At 40.2% G+C, this 18,378-nt stretch overlaps 1 protein-coding gene across 1 annotated transcript in view; it reads right to left on the reverse strand.

The window, feature by feature from the left end:
* Nucleotides 1–10,550: 10,550 nt before the first annotated feature.
* The window catches only part of ADORA2B (adenosine A2b receptor), an 85,404-nt gene continuing 77,576 nt past the window's right edge, over nucleotides 10,551–18,378 (reverse strand). The window contains exon 2 of the mRNA XM_077294249.1: nucleotides 10,551–11,876. Coding sequence (XP_077150364.1) covers nucleotides 11,186–11,876 — 691 coding nt within the window. The 3' untranslated portion in view covers nucleotides 10,551–11,185. The remainder of the gene's footprint in view (nucleotides 11,877–18,378) is intronic.

Raw genomic sequence — 18,378 nt, forward strand, 5'->3', positions numbered from 1 at the left:
TGGTTGATATGATATGATTTGCGTTTATTTATGAAGATATCGAAAATTTAGCAAACTTTCCAGCTTTGAATTTTTATGTCTTTAAACCAGATAATTATATCAGAAATAATATTTAAAAAATAAAATTTACCACATGTCTACTCTACCTCAGCATCTTTTTTTAAACATTTTTTTTTTTGTCAGGAAGTTAGAAGGGTTAAAAGTGTATCAGCAATTTCTAATTTTTACAACAATTTTTTTTAGGGACCACATGCTATTTGAAGTTACTTTGAGAGGCCTATGTGACTGAAATATCTCCTGAAATGTGGTGGAAAACTACTGTTTGGGTGCAGGGCAGGGCTTGGAAGTGAAAAATCACCATTTGACTTTTGGAGCACAAAATTGACTGGAATAGTGGTAGCCATGTCGCATTTGCAGAGGCCATGAAGTGTCTAAACAGTGGAAACCCCTCTTAAGTGACCCCATTTTGGAAACTACAACCCTCAATAACTTATCTAGAGGTGTGGCGAGAAACTTGATCCCACAGTTACTTCATAGAATTTTATGATGTTGAGCCATGAAAATGAAAAGATATTTTTCCCGCACAAATGTTGCTTTAGCCCCCAATTTTTTTTTTTGACGAAAGACATAGTTGAAAATGGATCCCAAACTTTTTTGTGCGAGTTCACCTAAGTACTTCGATACCCCATATGTGGTGGAAAACTACTGTTTGGACACATGGCAGGGCTCAGAGCGCTAATATAAATCTGGACCGCAATTTTGTTTGGATTAATTTGCATATGTCATTTCACAGTTTAAGAGCCCCTGACATATCAAACAACAGCAGAAACCCCCACAGGTAATGCTATTTTTGAAACTACACCTCTTGCGGAATTCATCTAGGGGTGTAGTGACCATTTTTAACCCTCAGGTGATTCACAGAATTCTATAACATTGGGCTTAGTCAATGGAAAATTACCATTTTTTTCCCACTAAAATGTTGCTTTGGTCCTCTGTATTCAAAAGGGATTTAAAAAAAAAAAAGGAGAAAATGAAGTATACAATTTGTTACGCAATTTCTCCAAAAACACACCAATACCCCATATGTAGATGAAAACTACTTTTGAGGCACAGTGCAAAGCTCAGAAGCAAAGAAGCACTATATTGGAGTTCAGATTTTGCTGGAATGGTTTGTGGGCGCCATGTCACATTGGCAGAGCCCCAGAAGTGCCAGAACAGCATAAGTGACCCTATTTTACAAGCTACACTTCTCAATGAACTCATCTAAGGCCGGGGTCAGACATAACATATAAAAATATGGTCCGTTTTTTATGTGCCTTTTCTGGGGTGGCTGGGGCAGATGTTTTTAGCCAGGGGGGGTCCTATAACCATGGTACCTCCCTAGGCTATTAATATCTGCCCTCAGTCACTGGCTTTCCAACTCTGGCGGAGAAAATTGTGCGGGAGCCCACGCCAATTTTTTCCGGGATTTAACCCTTTAATAGCTAGAGCTTCAAAATTTTACACACAGACACTTGTTACATTACTAAAGAGGAATATGTAAAAAAAAGGGATATGAGATGGTTTACTGTATGTAAACCATGTCTCATATCCTGTCGGGTTTGGGAAGGAGAAATGAAAAGCCGGCAATTGAATTACCGGCTTTTCACATATCTCGCGCTGAATTAAATATAAATACAGAATATATATATATATATATATATATATATATATATATATATGTGTGTCTCACTGACATATATATATATATATACGGTATATATATATATACACACATTCTATGTGTACACATTTATTCTACCTATTCTATTCTGTCAGTGTGATTTTACTGTACACCGCACTGAATTACCGGCTTTTCTATAGAACACCGCTGCGTATTTCTCGCAAGTCACACTCATGGTCCGTGTGTAATCCGTATTTTTCTCGCCCCCATAGACTTTCATTGGCAGATTTTTTGCGCAATACGGTGACAAACGCAGCATGCTGCGATTTTCTACGGCCGTACAAGACCGTATAATACGGATCAGTAAAATACGGCTGATAGGAGCTGGGCCATAGACAAGCATGGTACCGTATGCAATCCATATTTTCTGCACTTCTCATACGTCCGTAAAACACGCCAGTGTGACGCCTTAATCTGGTTTTTTTCTGGCCTCTGTTCAGCTGTGTTTTTTTCAGATGTGCACAAAAATATGTCCGACCATGCTTTTATGCACGTTTAAAAAGACGGACACCACCGGATCAAAGGCCAGACAGAGTCCACAGTGCATCCAACTGCCTCATTATAGGGAATCTTCCACCAGAGGTTCTGTCTGAGATTTCAGAGATTTACACAGAAACCCCGATGCAAGCGCTCAGCGCAGAGCACAGGATAAATGTGCGCCGACCCTTACTGCGATCTTTTGGAGGCAGAATAAATCAACAGCAGGTGAAGAATTGGTTTTTATTTATTTTTTAGGCCGTTCCTCGGGCGGTATAAGTGATTAGGCGACTTTATTCTTTGGTCGGTGCGATTACAGCGATACCAGATTTATTTATTTTTTTTTGTGTTTGGCTGCTGTCACACACTAAAAAAATATTTTTTGCAAAAAAAAAAAAGGTTTTACATATCCATATTTTGAGATCTTTAATTTTTCCATATTTCTGCTGACAGTCACGTGAGGGCTTGCTTTTGCGGGTTGACGTTTTTACTGGTACCATTTTCTGGCACATGACATTTTTTGATTGCTTTTTATCTAAATTTTTGGGAGGCAGTATGAACAAAAACAACCAATTCTAGAATTGTTTTTTGGGGGTTTTCTTTATGCCGTTCTGCATGTGGTAAAATTGATAAGGTAGTTTTATTCTGCGGGTCAGTACGATTACAGCGATACCACAATTATATAGTTTTTTTTATGTTTTGCTGCTTCTACACAATAAAAAAATATAGAAAAAAGATTTGTTTTTGCATCGCTTTATACTGAGAGCTATAACTTTTTTTTTTCTCTGCTGATGGAACTTAATGGCTGCTTGATTTTTGCGGGACAAAATGGCGGTTTCCGCTATGCTATTTTTATTTACTTTCTATTTTTTTATTGCTTTTTAATCCACTTTTTTTGGCGGTATGATGAAAAACCATATCTTTTGTTGCCAAGTCGTATATTTATTTCTTATTATGGTGTTCGCTAAAGGGGTTAATTAGTGAAAAAGCTTTTATAGATCAGGTAATTCTCGACATGACGATACCAAATTTATTTTACATAAATATATGTATTTATTGGTGTGTATATATATATATATATATATATATATATATATATATATATATATATATATATATATATATACTGTGTGTGTGTGTATATATGTATATATATATATATATATATATATAATTTATTTTTTTTGTTCTTTATTTTCTTTCTTTTTTTTAAGTTTATCTTGTTCTTCTTACTTTTTCCCTCTATGGGACTTTAACTTTTATTGCGTTCATCACAGCGATAATGCATTAGTATTGCAATGCATTATAGCGCTCAGTGTTACAGTGATAGAGCGCCTTTTAGACCATTCTCCTGGCATGGTCTAACAGGCCACCGTAGCTAGCAGACAACGGTCGGCAGCCCGCAGTGACGTCATGGGGGTGCAGATCAAATGGGACAGGGAGTATCCTACATCTTCCAGCCTTCTAAATGCTGTAATCAGTGGTGGTGGCGTGGTTATACTAGGAGACACATTGCCAGAATCAGGGTCTCTGCCCCTACATCATGTTGCTTTTAGATTTTGTACCAAAAACTGGTGACAGATTCCTGGTGATACAGAAGAAGTGAATTGTAAAGTTGCTTGTATTTACAAGTACTTTGCACTTTTAACCACATGGGAACTTGAGACAACCCTTTCAATGGTCTGTGCATGAATTTTGGAATATATACACAACACATCACAGTACAAGGTACATTTCTGAGAAATCACTTACTAATAATGACCATGTTAGTGCTTTTATTTATACATGAAAAAAAGGCAAAAAGCAAAGTGCTGAACTATTGAGAACATTGTAACATATGGTTCAGCCTAAATAATCAAGGCAAGGTGGCTTTTTTTGTAAAATAAAAAAAAGTAATTGATCTGAGGCATCATCGATTATCATAATCATATCAATGCGTCTTGTATGTGCAAAAACTTTCACGACAACAACATCACATGGTGAGAAACAGCAGTGCATCAAAAAGTCCTAGATGGTCCAGATAGTCACATTAATATTCCAGGTGGTCCTTCGACCCTGTCCACTCAACAGGTCCCACAGGGTACAGAGAAGACCAGCAGGAAGATGCGCCAGTCTATATAAATCACATTACAAGGGCTGATATAATATATGTGAAGTAACGTTGTTGTTGTTGTTGTTGTTGTTGAAACAATTCTCCTTTTTTTCTTTTTTTTTAGATTTTATGTAAAATAAAGTTAAGACTTAAAAACAGACTTGACACCAAAAAGATCATTTCAGAATTTCCTAGGAATGTACATCACTGAAATGAACATGTTCTTTATAAATATTGTAAAATTCTGCATTTTCCCAATAAAGTGCAAAACAGTACAGTATTAAAAAAAAAAAATCACAGTATTAAAATAAAGGTACTTTATCAAAAACAGTGACATAATATCATGTGAAATGGTCTTCGACTGCACTGAGAGGCGTATTGTACATATTTTCCAGTCCGGGATGACATTCTCTACACTTATAATGGAGACGGTATGGACCTTTCTCGGACAATACCATGATAATAGGGATTGAAAATACTGAGTTGCTCCCGTCAGTATCATTTGTAGCTTACATTGCTGGTACACATTGTATAAGGAGTGGTATTTATCATTTTATACTCAAGCAGCTTTATTAGACATTTAATGCAATGGCGGAATTAAAGAAGCGCTCCTTCTCCCATCAAAGTTTTTATCCTCTTAATATATTGCATTTATCATATTATATAGCACTCCGCGCTTACAATTGCTCATTTTGCCTTTATAGCTTGTTAGAAAAAATTTCCATTAGGTCTATGACATCACGTGAATAAAAATTGACTAGCTGAATCCTTCTAAGCTTTATGTAGAAACAGGAGGTCAATTTTCCCTGTATAAGTCATACATCATTGCAAAGGTCCCTGGCAGGATGTGGAGGGAGCAGCTGGGTCAGGAATTGAATAGGGGAATGATTTATGCAGAGACAAGAGACTTCCTGTTTCTACATAGAGCAGAGAAAAGAGAAGAATTATATGGTAGAAAGGCAAAATGTGCAATTGTAAGTACAGGAGCGCTTCTTCAATATTCAAAAGAGCATTTCCTCCTATGAGCAAATAGTTTCCAGAAAATGTGTCACTGCTTTTTCTGCCAAGTTTTTTCATTCAGTCATTTCTTAGTTATGTCAAAGGTCTCATGACTATAACATAATATTTCATCTGATTATATTTAAAAATGATTAAAATTGGTAAATTTAGAGATTTTTATTTTTTTTAAATCCGGCAGAAGGTAACTGAAGAACTTGTCCAGGCAGTCCCCAGATTATGAATTATGGTAGATAAGGACTATAGACTTGTTCGCAACCTGAATTTGTATGCAAGTTGGAACAGGTCCTGTAAAACAAAAACCTCATTGCTGACCTCTCAGGCCATCCCACTTTTTGTTTCACACCACCCATTTCTCTTTTTTCCATCATTTCGTGCTGCATCCTTGGCCCCTTCATAGCAGCAAGATCTAAGGACAGAGATCCTGATTCCAGCTATGCATCACTTAGTTTGCTGGGTGCAGCAGTTGTGATCACAGTTTTCTCTGCTGCAACTTTAGCAGAGGTCGGAATGCTGAGCTGTGTATAACCACGCCCACAACAGTGATTTACAGCTTTCTGTGTACACTGTATATTGACAAAAAGCTGGCTGGGAGCGTGGCTGGACTAGGAGGCACAAGACACCTAGTCCTGTAGTGATAATCTTCTGCTAATAAAACACTGAGGCTCGTAACTATAGACCAGGACTTATGACCACGTACAGGCTTCAGAGGTCACGGCACATGCCTTGATTTTGCGATCTTAGGCTAGGGTCACATTGCGTTTATGGCTGAGCGCTAACGGACAGCGTTGCACGGGGAAATTAACGCCGTGCAACGCGTTCGTTAGCGCTCCCATTGCCCGCAATGTTAAAGCGCATTGCTAGGGCATGTCATTTTCGGCACGCGCTAGCGATGTGCCGTTCTTTTGTAGCGCGCCTCGGACGCTGCTTGCAGCGTCCGCGGCGCGCCCGAGGTCCGTTCCCCGCTCTCGCAGATCGGGGATCTGCGCTAGCGGGGATGTTTAACGCAACCCTGAAAAAGACATTGCGTTAGCGCAATCCGCTAGCGCTTAGCGCTAAACGGATTGCCCTAACGCAATGTGACCCTAGCCTAACAATATGCAGTGACTTTTATACCTTGGACGCGGCTGGAAGCCCTGGGTCATAGTGAAGAGCTTGAGGCAGAAAGAAGAAGAGACGGCAGGCGGCGAGCAGCAGACTGGCCGCAGAGTTGAGCATTACAGGGAGTATTAATTTTTTAACATGATTCATATCTACAAGTTGTGCACAAGTCGGATGTCCGTAAGTCGGGGACTACCTGTACCTGTGTTTTTTTAGCGTGAAGTTATGTTTATTGTAAATGTAGCTACGATCGGTACAAGTACAAATGCTTTTTTGCAAAACTGAACCTGACATAGAAATTGACTTTTACAAAAAAATTAAAAAGTTATTATTATCCTTAATTAAATCTTATATATGTTTCAGAATGGTTTGATTTGGAGACATGTCAGAATCCCTGTACTTTAGTGATGGGCTAAGGCACTCGGCCTCTCACATTACAATGGCTATATACTAAAAAATATATATATACAGAAGCAGCAGACTTTTGTCATTCAACTATTTGGGATAGCGATACCACCATGTGATAAAGCTGGCAGTACATATAAGTAAAAAAAATTGAAGGAACTTTTTGAAAGTCCTATATATATGGGGTCCTATGGCAAGAATAGTCTTTTTCTAGTGGCTTATTCCCCTCTTCCTAGTGAAATGAACATACACGCACAGAGGCGCTCAGTGTGTATGCTACAGGGTGGACAACCCTTCTAATGGTCAAGATGGCAAAAGTAGGTGTTGACCAAGAGTGTTAAGTTGACATCAGTCTCATGGTAATGACGAACCTAAAGGGATTTTCCAGGATCAAGCAAAAAAAGCCTAAAGGGTGCAAATAGTAACAAAAAATTCCAACCTGATAAATCCTGACACTCCAGTGCCACAGCCTTGATGCTCCCACCAGTCTCTGTTCACCTTCCTGCAGCAGTCACGACATCTACCCTACATGATCAGTACAGCACTCGGTGACCTTAGTGGTCTTGGGCCTTTTACCGCTATGGCCAGTGATTGGCATGTTGCCCGTGCAGGGAAGTAAGCAGAAATTGGAGGAGAGCACTGGGATTTATTTATCATACATGGTATTTTATGCCATTTATTATCTTTAAACTATTTTTTGTTGATGTTGGCAAGCCCCATAACTCTGAGATAGTTACTCCTCCAACTATTGTCTATAGGACTACAGGAGTTAACGCATGACTAGCTCCATCAGTCCCGTAGAAGTGAATGTAGTGTTGGTTATACATGTTCATCACCTGTTCAGTCTCACAGTGGGCTTGGAGACGCCCGTTCTCATGATTTGTAGGGTTCCAGTGCTTGGACGTTCAATACTCAAGCCTCACGGGTACAAGAGTTATGTTGAGCACATACAGACTGTATATACTGGACATATACAGGATATAGGGGGTATTTCTGACCTTACAGTCCCACAGTGTAATCCATTTTCTTCATGTTGTAAATCATTACTGTCTAAATAAACCCTGATCACAGTAATGTGTAGCCCTTCACCATGAAAGAGAACATCGGATTGTCTATGACACAATAGTAACTTAACAGCCCGATAAGACCCCTCATACAATGGATTTTTTTAACCATGTGATCTGCTTTGTTTTTCTTCTGTGATCACCGAAATAGTACAAATATGTAAATATATATATATATTTTTATTTTTTTTTCAACCTCCCGAGAATTATTTTGGATACTTAGGATTTGTGCTTTGCCCCTTGGACCTTGAATGAGCATTGACCTTTTCATTTGGTTCCAATCTAAGATTAGCCCTCTGGGACAAGACTGCACCGCAGCTGTTCTCCTACTGAACCCTGCTAAGAGCAAAGTAAGATGTAGCCAGTGACTCGGAGTGCTTCTTGGGTCCAGTCATTAGTAAGAAACTCACAAAGTGTTTGAAATGGTGAATTGAGCCAAGAGTCACGATAGTATTGCCAGTAAGGCTGGGTTCTGCCCTGCATTTAATAAATTGCCAATCTGTATCGTATCCTATACGTCTGATTTTCACCTCCGTATGTCCATTTTTGACATCCGCATAACATCCAATTATTATTATAGGATTATAAAAATAATATAATTCCTAATACAGTAATGTTTCCAATGGATCCATCAAAACTGGAGGCCATACGGGATAGTATCAGAATGGCATATTTTTTTGTATTTTTATGCACTCATTGGGTGAGTCTCACCTGAAAAATAGAAGACTTTTTGTTGCACACAAACGTCTGACCATATCCTAAAACACAGTTGGAATGTGTACATTTATGGAGTTGCCTGAGAATAGAGAAACGTGACTGCCTCCTCGCAGAAACATCGGTTCCAGCTCGGCTCTACCCACTTGAATGGGATTACGACGATGTAATACCACACACAGTCCCTGATCAACAAAGGTGCTACTGTATTTTTACAACCCTATTTCTTCTGCAATCTTGATTTTTTACTGTCCTGCAACCCTGTTAAAGAAAGTCATTAAAACTATGTGATATGACATCAATATTATGGTTGGCTATTGATGGTATTTTCCAACAATTAATTCACGCTGAGGAATTTTGTATAATATTGGACTTGGGCTACTAATTACTACCCTTGGTTCCTTGTAGCAGGAAATAGGTCTTTTCTTCCTCCTTCCGCATCTTTAGCTTGGATGAGAGACAACATTTTCTCCCCTGATCTCCACTGCAGTCACTTAATTTACTATATAATATGCACTATAATTAGGTTTTCTTTGCCCCACTAGATGATGACTGGTTTACATGTCTATAAGGTCTAAAGGGTTTATTTGTGAGTACGCCTACAAAAGTGGCAAGTGACTGGACCCAAAGTCACCTTTTGAAAGATTTATATTTTGCTAGATATTTGAGGGTCATTATCGTGTTAGACCCTGGTACCCAACATTCTTTGATGGGCCAGTCTGACCCTGAATACAACTAATACAAAATTCTGATCGGCAAAAGTGATGCCTCCCAGCACACCTATAGGCAACTTGTGTTTTTGGATTTCAATAATCTGTCTTTTTATATATTTTATTTTTGCTTTAAAAAGCCCTCCCATTATTTTTTTTTCTCTAAATCTGTGTACATGTGTATCTAGTATAGTTTCAGTGTATTAATATACTCCCCTACCACCATTTTCTTCAGTATACAGCACCGTTCCGCTATTCTGACTGACGCCACCGCTCTTTAGATTCGCCGGATCACACTGCGCTCTGCGTGACCCAGAAGTGACTTTTGCAATGTAAGCTTATTGAGTGTCAGAAAGATGCTCCATAGATTTACATTGTAAGACTAGGTGCAGACTACCATGTATGACACCGAGCAGAGTTTGATCAGAGTGTGATCATAGTATGATCCGATTCTCTCGAATGAGAAGAAAATGGAGCAAAAAATGTCTCCATTTTTTCCATTCTGTCAGTTCATGGAAATCATGTCACCTGAGTAAAGTCCGATGTTTGCCACAGACTCATTGACTTGCATTGCCGAATTCAATTTGAATACTGATCCAACTCGGCCATGCAGCGATACTTTCCTCGGACTAGATTGGTCCTAGGGAAAATGTGACATGTGCACGGTCTTCTGGACTAACATTGGTCGGAGGGTGATCCAATGTTTTGCTGGATCGCACTCTGACCGAAAATACGCTGGTCTGCACCTGCCCTAAATTAGACTTCCGGCTCAGGCATAGAGCACAGAGTGGTCCGGAGAGTCTGAAGAGCGATGACGTTATTCAGAAGAGGCCAGAAGCGGAATGGTGCTGAAAAGATAACAGTATAATAACACACCGACCCTGCAGTACAAATACATACACACAGACTAAGGCCGGGATCACACTTACGCGAGATACAGCCGAGTCTCGCAGGTGAAAAACCAACTCTGGCGCTGGCACTCCGGAGCGGAGCGTGCAGCCGCACAGCAATACATGGAGCTGCACGCTCCGCTCCCAAGTGCCAGCGCCAGAGCTGGGTTTTCACCTGCGAGACTCGGCCGTATCTCGCGTATGTGTGATCCCGGCCTTAGAGAGATAAAAGTTCATGGAGGGGTTTCTTCAATGTCCCTTATGTTTATGGAAATTCCATATGGAATATATTTTATAAGACACAATAGTGTTTTACTGTTACCTTTCCTTATTCTGCAAGGAAACTCATTCCAGGTTCGGACTTATTAGCATTTATCAGCTTATTGTATAATCACCTTACGCACCTTCATGTAGACTAAATACACAGACTTGACATACAAGATCTTTAAATAAACTGAGCTGTATACAGGATGTCCAAATAGTAAAAAAAATTCTAAAAAGAAAAAATATCTACAAAACAATAAAAATTTACTCTACATCCAACCAATGTATAAAAGGCTGTATAAATAATGTGCTTTATAAACAAACTAATGTACATTCGTCTATGGGTCTGAAGCTTTCCTTCCACTGTGACTATACATGGCTTTGGTTGTTTACTCTATGTGGAAATATTAGTTTTGGGGATTATGTGCATGTCCCTCATAAATGTTCCGTAAAATACATGCATTGAACAGTTTATCACAAGAGTTTGATATAACCAGAACATTTGTCAGTGCAGAGGAGTTAGAAGGAAACTTCAGCAATACCCTCTAATAAAAAAAAAACAATGGTGAACGTATAAAAAAAAACAAAGTGCAGCAGCAAAGTGGTCAATTATCATATCCATAATGGCCCCACCATCAGATTTACAGTAGATGTCCATGTAACCTGTCCAGCAACACAAAGGGCTTCGTCCATGTGGGTTGCGTTAAACAGTTGGACTAAGTATGGGGTCACATAAAAGCGTTGCTAGCGCTTACAGTACTGATATGCAAGTGTCTGGAGTTCCCATTGCTGCCCTTGGGGCATTTAGAAAAGTTGTCCTTTTTACAGATAAGATACTTTGAAATGATCTTACGGAAGGTGTAACGAAAGTCTCTGATTTTGTAGGCGTATATGATAGGATTCACCACAGAGTTGGCATGAGACAATATAATAGCTAAGAACATAGCCCACTCTGGTTTCTCCTTGTGAAAATTGGGGTCATAAAGTGTGATGCAGTTCAGTATGTGGATAGGCAACCAGCAAAAGGCAAAGAGGCCCACAATAATGGCCAAAGACTTGGCAGCGTTCACTTCTTTCTGGAGAGTGGTCCTTGAGTTGTCTGCACCTACACACTTGAGTTCGATTTGCCTGAGTTGCTTGCGGGCAACCATGAAGATCTTGATGTAGATCACCAACATGATCAACAGTGGAAGAAGAACGCATCCAAAAAAGTTGAAGTACACCATGTAAGTCATTGTAACTACTTTTTCAAATAAACACGAGACAGTGCGATTCTGAACGAAAATGCTGTCTCCTCTGCCACAGTCTGCTTCCAAGCAATTCCAGCCCATTAGTGGGGTCAAGCCTATACCGAATGATAGAATCCAGAAAACCGCGATAACGGCTCTCGCCCTTTTTCCAGTGACCAAACTCTTGTACCTGCAAAGAAAAAATAATAATTTCAATACGATGATATCATTCAAAAGAATATTCATTATAGGAATGTAATAATATAAGGACGAATTGACTACAGTACTTATCCAAAAGGACATTTGGACACACATATCATGATTATGGGAATTACTCTTATTGCTTATAAGACCAAATACTCAATTTAGGAAGGAAGAGAGACTTGATGCTCTGTAGAACAAACATACATATATTCATGACTTTGTTTGTCGGATGTTTTGGAAAGCAAGGTTATAGCAGAAAGGGTAAGGTAAAGAAAATGGAAACGGACACTGATACAGATCAATTCTAGATCACTCTATGGGTAGAGTTGATTGCCCTTAGTGTAACATTGATTTTTGTTCAACTTCGAGAGCACACAATGATCCATTCTTTCACTCATACAACAGGAAGTCCTTTAACCTTCAACTGTGAATTATCTCATTTCTCAAGAGTCACCATCTAAAGCATCAACAATGGCCATGTAAGACTTGTTTAGATGAAAACAAATGTTTCTGCCACTGCGGGATCGATAATCGAATGGAAGACAATTAAGTTTAAAAACCTTATGTCCTTGCTTTAAGACAATATTATGTTATCCTGATGAGCTAGCATATAGAAAAAACAATTTGTAAAAGTGTCAAAAAAAGTTGGTGTACCAACATTACATAGAAAAAAAATAAATATCCATATGCCCATGCTTTAGGCTCCATCAGTTATTAGGTAATAGATTGTAGAATTATTTCTTAATATACCCATAAGTGACAATTCCCAGTGATCTCTCAGTGAAGCATTTAGAAATTTCTGCAGTGTTCCTTCTCCTCTAACTTCACAATTGCCTTATTTAGTGGCCATCTGAAGTCTGAGGCCTAGCAGATGACTGCAGACTATCTTGAAATGCAAATGGCAGTCTCAAGTTTTCTGAGATTTTGGAAAAGCAAACTGAAAATTCTTTCTGAAATTATTATTTTACAGGTTATTGGTATAAACGAACGCATGTTTTTATTTAAACAATAGAGAGCCAATTACACTCACCGGCCACTTTATTAGGTACACCTGTCCAACTTCTTGTTAACACTTAATTTCTAATCAGCCAATCACATGGCGGCAACTCAGTGCATTTAGGCATGTAGACATGGTCAAGACAATCTCCTGCAGTTCAAACCGAGCATCAGTATGGGGAAGAAAGGTGATTTGAGTGCCTTTGAACGTGGCATGGTTGTTGGTGCCAGAAGGGCTGGTCTGAGTATTTCAGAAACTGCTGATCTACTGGGATTTTCACGCACAACCATCTCTAGGGTTTACAGAGAATGGTCCGAAAAAGAAAAAAAATCCAGTGAGCAGCAGTTCTGTGGGCGGAAATGCCTTGTTGATGCCAGAGGTCAGAGGAGAATGGGCAGACTGGTTCGAGCTGATAGAAAGGCAACAGTGACTCAAATCGCCACCCGTTACAACCAAGGTAGGCCTAAGAGCATCTCTGAACGCACAGTGCGTCGAACTTTGAGGCAGATGGGCTACAGCAGCAGAAGACCACACCGGGTACCACTCCTTTCAGCTAAGAACAGGAAACTGAGGCTACAATTTGTACAAGCTCATCGAAATTGGACAGTAGAAGATTGGAAAAACGTTGCTTGGTCTGATGAGTCTCGATTTCTGCTGCGACATTCGGATGGTAGGGTCAGAATTTGGCGTAAACAACATGAAAGCATGGATCCATCCTGCCTTGTATGGAGCATCTTTGGGATGTGCAGCCGACAAATCTGCGGCAACTGTGTGATGCCATCATGTCAATATGGACCAAAATCTCTGAGGAATGCTTCCAGCACCTTGTTGAATCTATGCCACGAAGAATTGAGGCAGTTCGGAAGGCAAAAGGGGGTCCAACCCGTTACTAGCATGGTGTACCTAATAAAGTGGCCGGTGAGTGTATACTTTCTAATGTACAGCTCTGGCAAAAATTAAGAGACCACTGCAAAATGTTCAGTTTGTCTGATTTTTCTCTTTATAGGTATATTTTTGAGTAAAATGTAAATTTTTCATTTATTCTATAAACTACTGACAACATGTCTCCGAATTTCCAAGCAATAAATTTTAGAGTTTTTTTCTGAAAAGGAGAAATGGTCAAAATTCAAAACAAAAACAAAAAAACAGTGCTTTCAGGACCTCAAATAATGCAAAGACAACAAGTTCATAATAATTTAGAAACAACAATACTAATGTTTTAACTTAGGAAGAGTTCAGAAATCAATATTTTGTGGAATAGCCATGATTTTTATTCACAGCTTTCATGTGTCTTGGCATGCTTTCCACCAGTCTTTCACACTGCTTCTGGTGCAAACATTTAAGCAGTTCTTCTTTGTTTGATGGCTTGTGACTATCCATCATCCTCTTGATTACATTTCAGAGGTTTCAATGGGGTTGAGGTCTGGAGATTGGGCTGCCCATGACAGGGATTTGATGTGGTGGTCTCTTAATTTTTGCCAGAACTGTGTATATTATATACAATATATTATTATACATCCTCTATGGGGGATGATTCTTTAAGATTGGCGTAGCACTTGTCAGTCTTAATGAAGCTCTCCCTGGAGTACAGTGACCTGATTCATTAGGTGGTGTGTGCCGCTTAATGAATCAGGTGCATCTGATACCAGCCAGTTGAGTTTAAATAAACCTCGGCCCAGGAAAATTGGTAAATCCAGAACAGTTAGCAACTATGGTGTTCTTAGGCTGGTTTCACATTTGCGTTTGTGGCCGCAACGTTTGTACCGCATATAAACGCATGCGTCGTGTTTTCCTATATTTAACATTGAAAACACATGCGGTTTTTTTTGTTCGCGTTTTGCCGCGTTTGACGACGCATGCGTCGTCTCGTCGTTTGCGGCTTGGCGCGGAAATGTAACATGTAGTAATTTCTAGAGGCGTCTATTTGCCGCCAGGAAACGCATGCGTTCGATCGCGCAAGGATTGCGACAAAAAAACGCATTGCTGTCAATGTAAACGCATACGTTTTTAAGCACATATGTTTTGTTGCTTTTTTGAACGCATGCGATGTACAGTAAAATCACACTGACAGGTTACAATAGAGTAGATATATATATGTATATATACCTATTCTATGTGTATATATGTCAGTGAGACACCTATGTATATATATTTATATTTAATGCAGCACTAGATAGCATAAAAGCCGCTAATTCAATTACCGGCTTCTGCTATCTCCTTCACAAACCCGACAGGATATGAGACATGGTTTACATACAGTAAACCATCTCATATCCCTTCTGTTATTATATATTCCTCTTCAGTAATGTAAGAAGTGTCTGTATGTCAAATTTGGGGGCTCTAGCTATTAAATTAAAGGGTTAAATGGCGGAAAAAATTGGCATGGGCTCCCGTGCAATTTTCTCTGCCAGAGTGGTAAAGCCAGTGACTGAGGGCAGATATTAATAGCCAGGAGAGGGTCCATGGTTATAGGACCCCCCTGGCTACAAACATCTGCCCCCAGCCACTCCAGAAAAGGCACATCTGGAAGATGCGCCTATTCTGGCACTTGGCCACTCTCTTCCCTCTCCCGTGTAGCCGTGGGATATGGGGTAATGAAGGGTTAATGTCACCTTGCTATTGGAAGGTGACATTAAGCCAGATTAATAATGGAGAGGCGTCAATTATGACACCTATCCATTATTAATCCAATCGTACGAAATGGTTAATAAAACACACACATTATTTCAAAGTATTTTAATGAAATAAAGACACATGTTGTAATATTTTATTAGACTCTTAATCCACCTGAAGACCCTTTGTCACCTGAAACAAAGTTTAAAAAAACAAACAACAATATTCCTTACCTTCCGTCGTTCTGTCCCACGTTGTAAATCCATCTGAAAGGGTTAACTAGTTTTACAAGCAGAAGCCTGTTAATGCATCCTCCCCTGCCTGTAAAAACCCAGGGAATGAATGGATTGGAGGGGAATGGCCTGTAGTTACCTTGAGTCACGGTGATGCGCCCTCTGCTGGATGTCCTCATATGAACTCGAGCGTGGGAACTTTTACCAGGCTCGAGTTCATATGAGGACATCCAGCAGAGGGCGCCTCACCGCGACTCAAGGTAACTACAGGTCATTCCCCTCCAATCCATTCATTCCCTGGGTTTTACAGGCACGAGCACTGCTTTAGCAGAGCTCCTGGCTGTAAAATGAATTAACCCCTTCAGATGGATTTACTTCGTTGGACTTGACCTGAGCGAGGGAAGGTATGAGATATTGTTGTTTTTTTATTTTTCCTTTGTTACAGAAAGAGGGTCTTCAGGTGGATTACCAGTATAATAAAATATTACAACAACCTGTGTCTTTATTTCATTAAAGGACTTTGTAATAATGTGTGTGTGTTTTCTTAACCATTTTATACTATTGGATTAATAATGGATAGGTGTCATAATTGACGCCTCTCCATTATTAACCTGGCTTAATGTCACCTTACAATAGCAAGGTGACATTAACCCTTCATTACCCCATATCCCATGGCTACACGGGAATGGGAAGAGAGAGGCCAAGTGCCAGAATAGGCGCATCTTCAAGATGTGCCTTTTCTGGGGTGGCTGGGGGCAGATGTTTGTAGCCAGGGGGGGCCAATAACCATGGACCCTCTCTAGGCTATTAATATCTGCCGCCAGTCACTGGCTTTACCACTCTGGCGGAGAAAATTGTGCGGGAGCCCACGCCAATTTTTTCCCCCATTTAACCCTTTAATTTAATAGCTAGAGCCCCCAAATTTGACACACAGACACTTCTTACATTACTGAAGAGGAATATGTAATAACAGAAGGGATATGAGATGGTTTACTGTATGTAAACCATGTCTCATATCCTGTCGGGTTTGTGAAGGAGAGAGCAAAAGCCGGTATTTGAATTAGCGGCTTTTATGCTATCTAGCGCTGCATTAAATATAAATATACATATATAGGTGTCTCACTGACATATATATGTATATATACCTATTCTATGTGTATATATCTACTCTATTCTAACCTGTCAGTGTGATTTTACTGTATACCGCGCTGAATTACCGGCTTGATTTTTCTCTTGTGAAATTTTTCATCATGCGCAACATAAACACAAACGAAACGCAGGAAAAAATGCGTCAACGCATGCGTAAAAAAACTCCGCGTTTGTACGCGTTTATATGCGTTTTTTTCACCACTTGCGGATGCGTTTTAAACGCTGCGGATTTAAACGCAAATGTGAAACTAGCCTTAGAAGTAAAAGTGGAGTAAACGGCAGCCAGACACCCAGGGTTGCCAACTTAACACCCTATCAAAAAAGCACGGCAAGACAATATATTTTTCCGGACACATGGTAAAACATAATAAACATGATTTATTATGAAGTGATCCATGTCTACAAGCCAAAATGTTGATATGAATTACCGTATTTTAGGACTATAAGACCCATCTGTCCATAAGATGCACCCCATATTTTCAGAAGGAAAATAATGCGTTAAATGGTGGTCCGTCTTACAGTCCGAATTCAGCTTACCAGGCTCGGAGGGGGGTCACATTAGGTGTTCGGTGATCTGGCGATGATCTGACTCCCATCCCAGACTGGTGCGACAGGTTAGGCAGTGTTCGGTGGTACGGGGCTCCGCCGACATCTTGTGTAAGCCCGGAGCCCCCGCACATCCATTGCTGCAATGCAGTGGCCTCCAGGAAAATGCCTCAATCTGCACATGCACCACCTCCGGTGGCCATTTTCCTGGCAGCCACCGAGTTGCAGCAATAGATGTGCGGGGGCTCCGTGCTTTTACAAGATGTCAGCAGAGCCCCGTACCACCAAGCACTGCCGAACCTGTATGGGAGTCAGATCATTGCCCTGCAGCGCCGGACCACAGAATACCCCCTCTTCCCAATCCAGGGCCGGCAGAATCTCCGACTCCTGCTGTCGCCACACTCCTGGTATGTACATTCCAATTATAAGATGCACCCCCATTTTCCCAAAAAAAATCTGGGGAAAAAAGTGCATCATATAGTCTGAAAAAGCTTCATTCTCTGAACTTCTCTGAGCTGCTTGAGATTCTTAAAGGGGACAACCCCATCTCATACCCCACACTTGACCCTGAAGAAATAAAAAAAGCTTATACTTGCCTCCCATGCCTGTGCTGTGTCGGCAGTCACTCTCCCCGGGGCTCTCATGTGGTTGTTGTGACATGACCCCGACGCCCAATCAGTGCTGACATTACTTCAGACAAATTGGACATGAAGAGGAAGTCAGAGATCAGCAGCAGCCTGGACTTCCTCTTCATGATTAATTTGTCCAAAGTCGGAGACAGTGACGCCAGTGTTTATTAGGCGCTGGGGTCACGTGTCACAACAAGCCCCAGGGAGAACAAGTGCCGACACCGCAGGACCAGAGGTGAGTATAGACTTTTCTATTTTATCGGGTCCATGCGTGGGTTATGACAAGGAGTTCTCCAAGCAGTGAACAACTTCTTTAAAGTT

This window comes from Ranitomeya variabilis, chromosome 3, assembly GCF_051348905.1.
Source record: "Ranitomeya variabilis isolate aRanVar5 chromosome 3, aRanVar5.hap1, whole genome shotgun sequence".
In the NCBI taxonomy this organism is placed as follows: Eukaryota; Metazoa; Chordata; class Amphibia; order Anura; family Dendrobatidae; genus Ranitomeya; species Ranitomeya variabilis.